Source organism: Plectropomus leopardus, chromosome 17 (assembly GCF_026936395.1).
Source record: "Plectropomus leopardus strain MGB_pleo_1.0 chromosome 17, ASM2693639v1, whole genome shotgun sequence".
Classification (NCBI taxonomy): Eukaryota; Metazoa; Chordata; class Actinopteri; order Perciformes; family Serranidae; genus Plectropomus; species Plectropomus leopardus.
In genome coordinates, this window is record NC_142192.1 from 23,375,565 (window position 1) to 23,388,554 (window position 12,990).

The window sequence follows — 12,990 nt, forward strand, 5'->3', positions numbered from 1 at the left end:
AGTCAGTTTTCTGGACCATTTTTTCCCCTTTCTTTGGATAATATTCAATAATCTCCCTACAGTTAATTTTCAAGTCATTTTCTTGTCACCTTTACATTTTTTCCCCATGTTTTCAGAAGAAATCAAACCAATTTCAACCAAAAGGTTTAAATGCCTGTTGAGGGCATCCAAACGCAGCATAACAAAACTGATGTTGATCCAGGTTCTAAAGAGTTAACCATTATTATTAAAAAAAAGTGAAAAGCGGAAAACTTCTTTTCACTGAAGCTCTTTAAATTGACATTTTTTGGTACAAGTGGCTGAACAGTTCAGCCTCTTTAGGACTTTGCACGCACCATGAGTACAGCAAGGCCAGCCCAGTTTGCCTCCAGGCCCCATGTGAGAGGCCTCTTTTGTAACTGTCTTGATGGTGAAAAGCTGGCTGTTACACTGAGCGAGAACCTTTTTACCCATTCCCTCTGCAGCTCAGGGGCATTCCTGCATTGATCTCACCATTCAGGCCAAACAGATGTACGGTCCAATTCTGAGTGATTATATGACGTGCCGACATTTATGTGTTATAATGCATGTGCTGATTTGCATTCATGGATCAAGATGTTATTCAGTCGGCCTTGCTATACCATCCAGAGCACACGCGAGCGGTCTTTGTCTGCAGATCTCGGAAAGAAAAAGGATGGTGAGATCTGGTGTTTTTGCCGCTGTTGGCTGTTATTCTCCAGACAAAGGGTTGATTTCCCCCAGATGCTGGCCCATAGGAAACAACAGTAACAGCGATGATTACTTACGCAACGCTGCGCTAATAAGTGAAACTTGCAACAAGCTTCGATTTAAATGGCTATTGTAATTGCACTGTCTTGTACAGAAGTACATCTGCATGCACTTATTGGTTCATTTTACTGGGTGGTAATGTGTCTATTGATGAGCAGAAAGCCATGACTATCTCTTCAGAGCCAAATGCACAGTGTGGAGTGTGATTGAGCCGCGGCTGTGATCAAATGAGGCACACACATTGCTCTCAGTACTCTGCCTAGCGCCGCTCCTCTTGTTTTTCTGACTATGCGTGTCCATGAGTGTGCATGCTCCACACATGCATGTCTGCGGTCACCCCTCGTTAACATGTTTACCAGTTCCTACAGCAACCCACATAAAAAACAATTAGGAGTTCCCATGGAGCACCTTGTTAGCGGCGGTTGTTGACCTCTGACCAAAAGCACTTTATGTATTTTCCCATCATTTGGGATCATTATGGGGCAGCAAATTGGTTTATAACTACTTTTTTTTAAGCGCCCCCCTAGAACACACACTCCGACTGGAGCCAGTGTGAATTGTGTTGTACTTGGAGACGTAAAGACGCAGCATCAGCAGCTGGTACGAACAGCAAGTGGTCTAGTTTATTCTGGGCTGTGCCAGTGATGACGGTGTGTGGTGAGAGGGCTAAGAAAGGTTTTCAGGCTGGCAGCAGTTTGCATTGTGTGTTTACGTGTCTGTGAGTATTTCTGCGTGTTCTGCGGGGTTATAGCAGAGAGACTTTAAGGGCAGGCGGAGGGGTGTGTGTGTGTGTGTGTGTGTGTGTGTGTGTTAGGTCTACAGAGGGGTGAGTGTGATCACAGGGTGGGTGGGGTGGTATAAGGCTGTTGATCTTGGGCTGGAGTCTTAAACAAATTGGCTAGCGCGCTGTGGGAACTGGGGATGTAGTCACAGGGGTAACGTCAGCGTGCTCTGTGTCAGATTCTCCAAATCTCTCCGATAGCTAATTATCTCCCAGACTGCCAGAGGAGAGGTTTGGAAGAGCTTTTGTTGTTTTTCTTCTGCAGCGTCTCTCTCACTCTGCCTGCCCGGCAACATTTTCCTGGGCCGACTGTGAAAAGTTTGGTCCCATAGTAGACCCTAAAGCCACCTAAACACATTAGCTTTTTTTTTTTTTTGTTCTGGAGTAATTTGTTTGCATATAGTGCCTATAATAGCCCTTTAGCAGCACACACACACACACATTTTTGTTAGTGCCATAACTCTCAGACACCAACTGTAGATAACAGAGATGGGACCAAGTCATTGTTTTACAAGTCACAAGTAAAAGCCCTTTCCCACTGCACTAAAAATCCCTCACACCTGCTCACATCTGGCTTTTGTATGTAAAAGAAAAGGTTAAAATCAGCATTCAGACACACCTCAAATGATTCTGTAGTAGTCACAAATATTTATCAACTCTGGCATCAGTCAGCAGTGATGAAAATACTACAGCCGAGTGAATGTGCTAATTTTAGCCCCTTTACCAGCAAGATGCAGAAACGCACCACCACAAAATACCATTGGCCTCCACCTAAGCAGTGCTCAAACATTGTTCCAAGTTAGTGTGCACCAAATTTGAAATAGAGCCCGAATAAGTAAGCGATATAAAAAAGATTAAAACAGTGCATCATTTTCACAGGCCTCCATGCTGCTCTCTGCTGCTGCTCTGCTTCACAGCTCTTTTGTACTAGCAATGCAAAGGGGGTAACAGTGTACGTTGGTGCTCTAGCTCTGTTTAGAGACTGATCCTGGGGTTGGACTAAACTATTTTGCACCTTTAAGTAAGAGTGAGAGGTGCCTCAGAGAGCTACTACTACTTTCAAGTCACCAACCAATTTATTTAGCTGATTTTAATTTAGTTACGGCACTAATTACTTCACTATCACTTATTACTTTTCATGCCAGACTTTCGAAGAAACCCCGTCCCATTGGGGCTCGTGATAATCTGTCTGACTCTTGCCCCCACTATGATGTCTTTGTTAGAGTCTGTTTAAGTAATTTGACTGAAGTCTAAATTGTTAAAAAAAAAAAAAAAAAAACTATTTGTTTTAACTTTAGGAAAAAAATGGTGTCCAGGCTGCCTTAATTTTTTTCCTCGTCATCACTTCACCTCACTCCAGCTTGTTTTATTGCCGTCACTACCTTGTCAGTCCCTGACAGCATTTCTTTCTCTCCTGTCTTGTGATGCTGCCTTATTATCAAGGCCCAAGCGCCTCTAACATCTGTGAGCGGAGATTAAAGCATCAACAATTCTCCCGGTGGGTGTCATCTCTGGCACGGCGTGATGAAAACTCCCGTTGCTCACCTCCCGCAGACAGCCCCCGTCATTGGCCTGTGTCGTCACAGAGCGGCCGTGTCACGAGCTGCCAGGCCTGTAATGTGAATGCGATGACAGGGAGAGCCGTCAGGTCCCTTTCTAAGCCACCAGGTGCAGAGCAGCCGCGGTTCAGTGTTTGGACAAGCTGGCCGGCTCAGTGTGTACTGTACTGTTGCTGAACTGTGCAGCCTTCACAGGGAACGAGCGTTTGATCCTGGTGATTCTCGCTCTGCCCCTGCTTCCCCCTCTTGTTTCTCCCACGGTCACTCACCTGTTTCTCTTATCTCTTTTGCCCAATTTTTTTCTCTCTGTCTTGTTTCTCTCGTTCTCTCTGTACCCCCGTGTTTCTTTTAGTTTCCATTCCCCTCTCTCATCTCCGCGGTCTGTTCCAGAGAGATTCCGATCTCGCTGACGCACACTGAAAAGGGGACGGACACTGTTAAGACCCCCAGATCCCCAGCCAAAAGAGCCACCCATTTCTCACGAGAAAAGCTCACTAAGAGCTTTTTTTTTTCCTTTCTCTGCTCCTTCTTTCTTTCCGTCTCTCTCTCTGCAGTATCTCATCAGGAGAGTCCTCCACCTGAATCCATTGTTGTCTCCGTCGATGCTCACCTGCAGCTCAAGTAGTGAGAAAGTGCCCTTCGAGAAGTTCTCTTTACAGGGGCGCAGGTCATCTGTAGAGATTACAGTACTACAGATTTAATAATTAATTAAAAATTATATTAAACTATTGATAATTAATGAATTAATTAATACCAAAACATGTCACAAGAAAATATTATAATTCAAAACAAGTCAGAAACACATGAATTGGTATAAAGATGAAGCAGAGTAATGGGACTCAACTTCAGCTATCAGAAATAATGAGTTTATATTCAATAAAATAATTTTAAAAACCTCACAGCACCACCCATCAAAATAGAAAGGCTGATAGCCAATAAGCCTAATTAATTAATCTAGTCTAATAAATTGAAGGCTGCTACAAAGTTCGACTTACTAGTGTACGGTGACCTGACATTTATACGCACAAATCACAAGATAAAATGTCTATAAATTAATTGTTTATTTAATTACCCCTAGTGGATGAAGTATTCAGATCATTGCTGAAGTAAAAGTATGAATACTCCCTCTGAAAATACTCTGATACAAGCTAAAGTCTGTCATTGATGTCACTTAAGTAAAACTAAGTATAATAGGGAAAACATACTTTAAGTAAAAGTACCTAATGCAAAAAAACATACCCAAAAAATCAGTTATTAGAGAAAAATTTAAAAAAAACACACCAAAAAACTCACAATTATTTTAAAAAATAAGACAAAATATCCCAAAAGGCCAAAATGATTAAAAAAAAATTAGAAAAAACACCCAAAACTTCAAAATTAGAAAATAGAAAATAGAATGAAACATCCAAAAACTCAAAATTATTATTTAAAAAAAAAAATAGAAAAACACACCAAAACTCAAAATTATTCAAATAAAGAAGAAAAAAACATTAAAAAACCGATCATAAGAATCAGAAATTGAATATAACACTCCCCAAAACTCAAAATCAATAATTGTTGCAGCTATAGTTGTATAAACTCTTTGGTGACTTAATTTGTAACAAAATATCATATTTTATAAATTCTTCTTTTGTTTTCTTGTGTAAAGATCATTTGTAAAGTAACTAAAGCTGTCAAATAAATGTAGTGAAGTAAATAAGTACAATATGTCCCCCTGAAATGTAGTGGAGTAAAGTATAAAGTGACATGAAAAGAAAATACTCTAGTAAAGTAGGAGTACCTCATATTCATACTTAAGTGCAGTACTTAAGTAGTAAATGTACTTAGTTACATTCCATCACTGCTAACTGCACAGCAAAAAGATTTTAAATGAATTAGATTTTGAAAAAAAGGAAATAGATGTGAAACAATAAATACAGCGATGACAGAGTGGCTGATTGAACAACTGAACGGACATGAAAACGAGTGAGGAACTGAATGAAATGTGACGTCTCAACTTAAGATAGCGACCCATTTCTCACAAGAAAAGCTCACTAAGAGCTTTTTTTTTTTTACCTGCCTCGGCTCCTTCTTCCTCTCCGTCTCTCTCTCTGCAGTATCTCATCAGGAGAGTCCTCCACCTGAATCCATTTTTGTCTCCGTCGATGCTCACCTGCAGCTCAAGTAGTGAGAAAGTGCCCTTTGAGAAGTTATCTTTACAGAGGCGTAGGTCATCGCAACACTTTCATCAACCTTTTATCAGCAATTATGCACACAATAGGCTGTTGATACAGAGACGCCTTCAATGAGGTCGCAGTACAGACGGCTTTTTTTTTCTTTTTTTTTAATTAGATTAATAACAGCTATTTCATGTCATGTTTTCCTGCTGCTTGACGTTAGACACTCTGCCAGCTCCGTGGGCACTTGAGTCAATCCTCTGTTGCTCTTATCATGTCAGAAATGGTTAGAGTGCCCCCGGTGTTGACGCTGAGAACAGCACCGGTAATATCATGACAGTTTCAATTCAAACACTCCGGCCCGGTGAGACGCTCGCACTGATGGTTGCAGAGTGGAAAAAGGGCCTAACATTTCAAATAAAAGAGAATATGGCTGTTAAAGTGAAACACGGAGGGATTACACGTCAGGAGCAGGAACGCCTTCGAGAAAAAAAGCTTTGGCTGACAGAGCAGTCCTGCATTACCATCTCAGAGGTATTTACAAGAGCGATTACTGTGATTATTATTTCAACAATACCCTGCAATGCTCTTTCATGGGCTGCCAGCCTGGGCCGGGGTAGGAAGTGCCTGCCAACATCGTCGGTCTGGGAATTTTTCGAGGAGCTCCGTAGGAGGGCAGAGAGGAGAGAGGAGGGAGGGAGGGAGATACGATTGTAGAAGACAAGAAATGCAACACAGTGCAAAAGGGCTTCTGTCCTTCTGATGGGTCACAGGATGAAGTCCTCCTAACATGATTTTGTCCTCTCTCTGTCCGCAGCTCCCACGGAGCCTTTGCTGTGCAAATTTGCCGACGGAGGGCAGAAGAAACGCCAGAGCCAGAGCAAGTACCCTCAGAACGGGAGGCCGTGGCACAGAGAAGGCGAGGTAAGATGTTACACTGTGGAAGAAGCTGTTGTCCTTCCAGACGTTATTGACGCTTGCACGACTGAAAAAACACTTACATAGGGTACAGATCTCCCCCCATAATAGCTCGCTAGAATTTTTTTTTTTGTATACCTGCTTGGGGTTAGAGCATTTTCTTCAACAAACTGGGTATTGGTTTGCTCATCAAGCTGCCAACACATTAGAGGTGCCACATAAAGAGCAATTACCAAACTATTGAGCGAAAGTTACAAGAAACTGAGTCAGCTATAGAAGCTTCGGATGGTGTCGGACACATCCTGACTCCTGTCTCTGTTTGGGATGATCTCTAGTGTTGCATATGAATAGCCAATGTGATAATTCACCAACTGAGCACTGACTCTGAAGGGGTCAGAGTCACTGACTACGAGTCAGTGGACAGGCAGAAGTGCTCGCCCCATATATGACCACCTGTTAACACCTCGTATAATCACGTTTGTGTAATGAAAGCCCGTAAAACAAGAAAAACGCCTTGTGCCCCTGGTTGAACTAAAGGGGAACAGCTAAAGTGAGTGTGTGCAGGTACTTAATTTAATTACTAAGTAGTTTTGTTGCCTAAATCTGATCACAACCATTTCACAACATTAAGCACACATCACTATGTGATGTCACTTGTCACTATTATAAGACGCTAAGGGGATGTGATAATTTGTCTGTATTTGATGAGCTTGGATGAGAACGTGTTGAATAGACATATTCACATTTTTACATAATTTCCGTGACTGCAATCAATTATTCTATAATAATCCATAGCCAGGAGACCCAAATATGTTCAGAAAAAAATCCCTGTTGACTAAACTTTTTTCCATCCTATAGCGATAACGTATTAAACAAAGCATTTACCTCTGAGGTAATGGCATTTCTAATAACAGGACCCACCCTGCTCACAGAGCCCCTCCACAGTTGGCAACATCTGGCTTCACGTAAACCACTGCCGCCTGTCATTTGTATTTACTCTAAAGGTATGGAGCTATTAAAAAAAGAAAAGAAAAATACCCCAGATATCGATCATACTGCCCCCGGATATATAGGCACTGTCATGTAAATTGCATCTCAAGCCGAACGCCTCACTGAACACGTATATTCCCGCCATACATCAGAACCCAGAAATTGGATCCAGTGCTATGGTAACGTATTCATCAGCAACATGTGGAGGCAAGGTTAAAGTCTCTTCATAGGCTACCAGGCAGCTATACTGGGAAGGACACACAGAGGAGACGGGCAGCCGAGTACTTCAGGACTGGACTATAGAGTGCGCACAAACACACACACACACAAACACATACACACACACATTCAGTGAGGCTGACAGTTGTGCTGAAACTGCAAGGTAGGGGAGACCAGGAGAGATGAAATGTTTGTCCTTCAGAAGACACATGCTCTCTTTGTGGGCTGTAGAATTGCTGTGTGTGGGTGTGTGTGTTTAGGGTCTGGTGGATTGTTACACCAGCCGTGTGTGTGTGTGTGTGTGTGTCTTTGTGTCTGTCCATCACATGTTCAGCAGCCCTAACACCTATAAGCCAGTGAAGCGTGTTTAACCTAAATCACATCGCTACATCCCCTCGCAGGCCCGCACATTGACAGGGTCAGCTCAGTTGACTTACTTGAGGTAAAGTGAGACGGCTGTGTATGTATGAGCGTGTGTGTAATAAGGTTAAAAGAAAAATAATACACTGTCAGAATGGGAGAAACGCCTTTTTTTCTTGTTTCACTTTATTCATCAACCACCTCTGACTTCCTCTACATTAAACACACACTATCTTTTGTAATTTAAATTGCTGCATATCGTGTATCACTGATCCTACCTCCTGTGTAATATGTTTATATACTACAAACGTTCTTTTTTTCCCCCAAAAACGTCCTGCCTGGAAATGCGGAGTCTATATTCTGTTTTAGCAAAAAAAAAACAGGCTTGAATGTACCATTCAGGGCATGTTCACACCATCAATTTAGGTTCAATAACCCTTTGAAACCTTGATGGACAATTGTTTTCTTTTGGTGCATTTAGACACCTTTCAAAAGTATTTAAACCTTTAAATGCCGAAAAAAATGCTTTAAATTCTTTTGAAAACATGGGAGAAAATAAAATGAGCAACTTGCCAATAAATGTCTAGCAAATTACAAAAAAAACTTGATTTAGGAAATTAATTTTAAAAAGTAGGGGGAAAATGTCCAGATTTGTTTAATATAATTATATCATCATATTATCATATATTTATAATATATGTAATTATTATAACTTTTAAACCCTTTTTCCAGCTCATGGTCTTGATATTTAATCAAGCCTGCAGTCTCTCCACAACTTAAACTGAGGGATTTGATTTGTCTCAAAATAACCATGAAATTCTTGATCACACTTGCATTGCCAGGATATTGAAAAGAAAACACTAAAAGTAAACATATTACAGGGATGTTCAGAGGGAGTGAAGCAGCTTACAGATACTGTGCGTTTTACATAAAGTTTGAACTTTTATGTTAATAAAAAAAAACATTATCCAGGCAGCAATAATGCATTTGCTAATGCAGATTAATTTAATATGAATGTAGATTTAAGCAGACAGGATCAGTCTCGCACATATGGACATTCAGCTGGCCATTCGATGTAATTTGGGCTTTCATTTTCATGAAAACAGAAATTAAACTACCTTAAACTACCCTGCTAACTTTCAAAGGGCAGACACTGTGTGTTCAGAGGGAACGCAACGCAAATTTGATACTATGTCAGTAAAAAAATGTACCCACGGCGACGCAAATTGATACAAAAAAAAACAAACAAACACGCAGTACATTTTTAAGCTGTTTCTTTTTGAGTAAAAGAACTGCACCTATCCTCAGGCTGTACGAATCCAAGGGAAATACAGAGAGACACAGAGTTTAAGGAGAGTTCAGTCAAAGGCCGAGCTGAACACAGCCACGCAGACACGGTTGCTGCGTCCATTTCTAGCTACAGGTATTTTCATCTCATTTTAAACTTCTTTCCTGTTGTCTCAGTAAAAGAGAAATCTCTCCTCAGCATCACCTCCTCCTCTCCTCCCCTCCACCTCTCTCATGTTTCACATTACTCTCTGATAAGGCGCGGTGGCACGGCTGGGAGGCCGAGCTTTAACAGCCTCAGTTCAAGGCAGTGTGTGTGAATGTGTAAATCTGTAGCTGAACACCGAACGCGCTCGAGTGTGTGGACATTTATTTGTTTATGTGCTGTTGCTTTGCTGTCCTTGAGGGAGCCGCTCTGAGATTTAGACCTTCCTGAGGACATTTTTTACAAATTGAGTAGCTCCCAAACTTCACAGAAAAATAAAGAGTTAGGATTTGAATGGAGGCTAGAACAAGATGAGATTAGAATAAGGTGCAGTTTAGTTTCCAAGTTTTTATTTTTCATAAATTTCTATTCTTACTCCAGCCGAGTTAACACCCTGTTGCATGTTCTTTTCTGCAGCAACTGGTAGATAACAAAGTATTTTGCAAGAAACAATACAAAGCTATAAAGAGGCTGAAAAATCAAATACAGATTTTTTTAAAAAGGCTCTCTGTGCACTGTGCACCTTCTCTGTATTGACTGAGATTTTGTGAATAGCATTTCCCATGTGTGCTCCTATTGAAAATCACAGGTGTGCTCCATTTGATGTCATTATGAGCTCAGGGATTATTACTCACGGAGGTCTACTGACTGCTTGGCTTCATCATTATAGACTTGTATCTGACCTAAATGTGCAGAACCTTATTATCTCGAGTTCCTCTCAACATGTATAAAAGAAAAACATGAAACAGAGAAAGGAAACCACATATAGAGAGAGATGAAAGGAAGAAGATAAAGGGGAGGGGGAGGAGTATTATGTTATCTTATATTCAAATCTTACATGTGTCTGTCTTATCTGTTACAGTGTTGAAAGATGATGAAAGTTTAGGGTGAGATGTCAGCGTTATGGTTAAAGGGACAGTTCACCCCAAATTGAAATAGTTTTCCTCTTACCTGTAGTGCTATCTATCAATCGTATTAGTTGCCGAGCACTGGAGATACCGGCTGTAGAGTTGTCTGCCTTATAAAATAATGGAACGAGATAGCATGAGATAGGACTCGGCTTTTGGTGCTCAAAGCGCCAAAAAATAAATTTGAAAAACTCAGCAGCTCTCTTTCCAGAAATCATGACCCGGTTACTCAAGATAATCCGCAGACGTTGTTGTGAGCAGTTACATACAGGAACTATTTTCTTTCTACTGAACAACACCCTCTAACCATATCACCCCGGAGAGGGAATTAACCTGCTGTTACGACGCAATCTGATATGTCATTTAATCTACATTCACACCTGCTGTTAGTAAGCATCCTCCTTATTTTGATTAAGCCCCCAGTTTGATCTGAATGTGCTATTTGAAGGGGTCATCTGTAGCTTTTTGTGAGTTTGTGTCCTGTTGCAAAAAATGAGTCAATTTAGGAAATAATTTTTGAAAATGTAGGGGAAAATGGCGTTCACATTGCAATGCATTCTGCGTGCATCTCCTATAGAAACAGAAAGGCCCTTACAAGTGTAGTGTGTCATGTATGTGGTGTGTGTGTGAGTGTGTGAGCATCCTCGTGGTCATCGATCAGCTCTGCAGGCGGGGCAGGAGGAGATGGGAGATAGGCATCACATGTTAGTCCGTTTATCAGAGATGAGGCCATTCCTCACCCCGCCTCCCTGTGGCAGGCAGATGAAGGAGAGCAACACCATCAACGTCTCTCTATCTCTCCCTCTCCGTGTCTCTCCACCTTCTCTCTATGTCTACACTGTCAGTCTTTCTCTCACTCTCTTCCTCTCTCTCTCTCTCTGTCTTTCAGCACTCTCTTCCCCTTCTCGCCATCTCTCTCTTTGTCTCTCTGCCTCTTCTTCGCCGTGTTTGAAGTCTTCCCAGATCCCCACAGCAACATATGGAGAGAGAGTGAGTGACTCACTGAGACTAAGAGAAAGAAAAGAGAGAGGGAACACATTGCATGATCAGTCAGAAGTTACAAGGGGTTGAGTGCTGCAGGGTGGGCTGACGGTGAGGATTGAGAAATATATGACAGATTTTCTTGTAAACTACCCAAAGTGGGAGTCGAGAAAGTGCTGTCTCGCTGTCTCATGCTGACAAACATATTAGTCACTGCATTTTTTTTCCCACCACACACACACACACACACACACACACACACACACACACACATACAGACAGAAGCGCCATGGGTGCTCATCCTTTTCTCCCCCTCTCTCTCTCTCTCTCTTTCTCTCTCCCTCTCTTTTCACTTCCTTGCTCTCTTTCACCAACACACACTCCTACACACAAAAACTTTCAAAGTCACACTTCTCAAGCACCTACTCTAGGGGAATGAGTGAAGATGAAAAAAACATCCGGCTCTCCACTCTGTGTGAAAGCCTGACAGATGTCCGTGTGTGTGTGCGTGTGCGTGTGTGTGTGTGTGTGTGTGTGTGTGTGTGTGCGGCCACAAGGCGGGGAGAAAAAATAGAGAGTGGATCTGTGTATGTAAGACAAAAATACAAGGAGGGAGTGGGTCAGTGTGTGTGTGTGTATGCGTGTGTGTGAGGACACGGGTATAACTGCTCGGCTCAGTTTTCCAGCATAAGAACAGCACAGCACAGGTGTCCTTACAGCAGCCTCTTACAGGCTGTCCTCACCCGACCCTTTTTTTAGGATGTGGTTGTTAAACACATGATGTTTCCATGTTCACAAACACATGTTGCTGTGGTAGGATGTGATAGTGTGATGGATTTAGTTACATCTTGCAGTGAGGATGCAAATCTAAAACTTCGCCCATATGTGCCAAGTGAGTAGGAGAACTACTGTGGCTGACGTAAAAAACTAATGAATTTGATTTGTCCGTTCTGGGCTACTGTAGAAACATGGTGGTAAAACCTTGCAGTCTCCATGGAAAAGAACTTGCTCCCCATGTAGATAAACAGCACATTTTAAGGTTACAAAAACACAATTTTTTTAAACTTATTTTCAGGTAATTATACACTAAAGAAATCATACTTTTAATTATATTTCATTTTTGGCAACAACATATCCAAAATATTCCCCTAAACCTCACACTCTGGACCTTTAAATCATCACATTTACATGTGGTGAGGAAGTGTAACTCAATTTTGACCTAATTAAGCATGCAAAATGAACATACGTAGCTGCTCCCTCTTTGAAAAGCAAACTCTTTCCCTGGCAGCTTTTCTCAGGGCTGAGCTTTGCTCACAGTATCTGCACAGTATCGACATTTTTTCTCTCTTGAATCAAGTTCAGACAAAAAAAAAATTACACAGACTGTCTCTGTCTTTTCCTTTCTCCATGTTGCGGCAGAGCCAAAAGCTGACTGCATCGGTAATCAGTCATTGGCCGCGCAGGGTCTCCGGTCAGGAGCTTCTCTGCTGTGGAATTCATCAGCACATGGAACCAAGGGCAGCACTTAGGGGAGTTATCAGCCTCACCAGACAGCTGGCCATGTCTGCCACTGCTATTAGCGTGTTGTGAACACACGCTCGCACACACAAATATGCAGGCTTGATCTCACATTTGGTGCGAAGACAGTGTGTAAATACGTACACAGAGACTTTTGCACATGACTGCTCACACAAAGGGACAGAAGGTGAAAACACAAAGTAAAGGACATAAAACACGGGCAGTGGCAGTTCTAGTACATTTGGCCCCCTGAGCGTGTATGAAGCATCCACATTTTCACATACATGTCTGTAAACTGTACGTTTAACTCGACTGGTGCGCAGAGGCAGACAACCGTGTG

General features: G+C 41.8%; 1 protein-coding gene across 8 annotated transcripts in view; it reads left to right on the plus strand.

The window, feature by feature from the left end:
- Nucleotides 1–12,990, plus strand: part of LOC121957585 (RNA-binding motif, single-stranded-interacting protein 3) — a 388,916-nt gene that overhangs the window by 319,413 nt on the left and 56,513 nt on the right. For all 8 annotated transcript variants that reach the window (XM_088090904.1, XM_088090900.1, XM_042506228.2 and 5 more), the window contains one exon: nucleotides 6,082–6,188. In XM_088090904.1, the coding sequence (XP_087947030.1) occupies nucleotides 6,082–6,188 (107 nt within the window). The remainder of the gene's footprint in view (nucleotides 1–6,081; nucleotides 6,189–12,990) is intronic.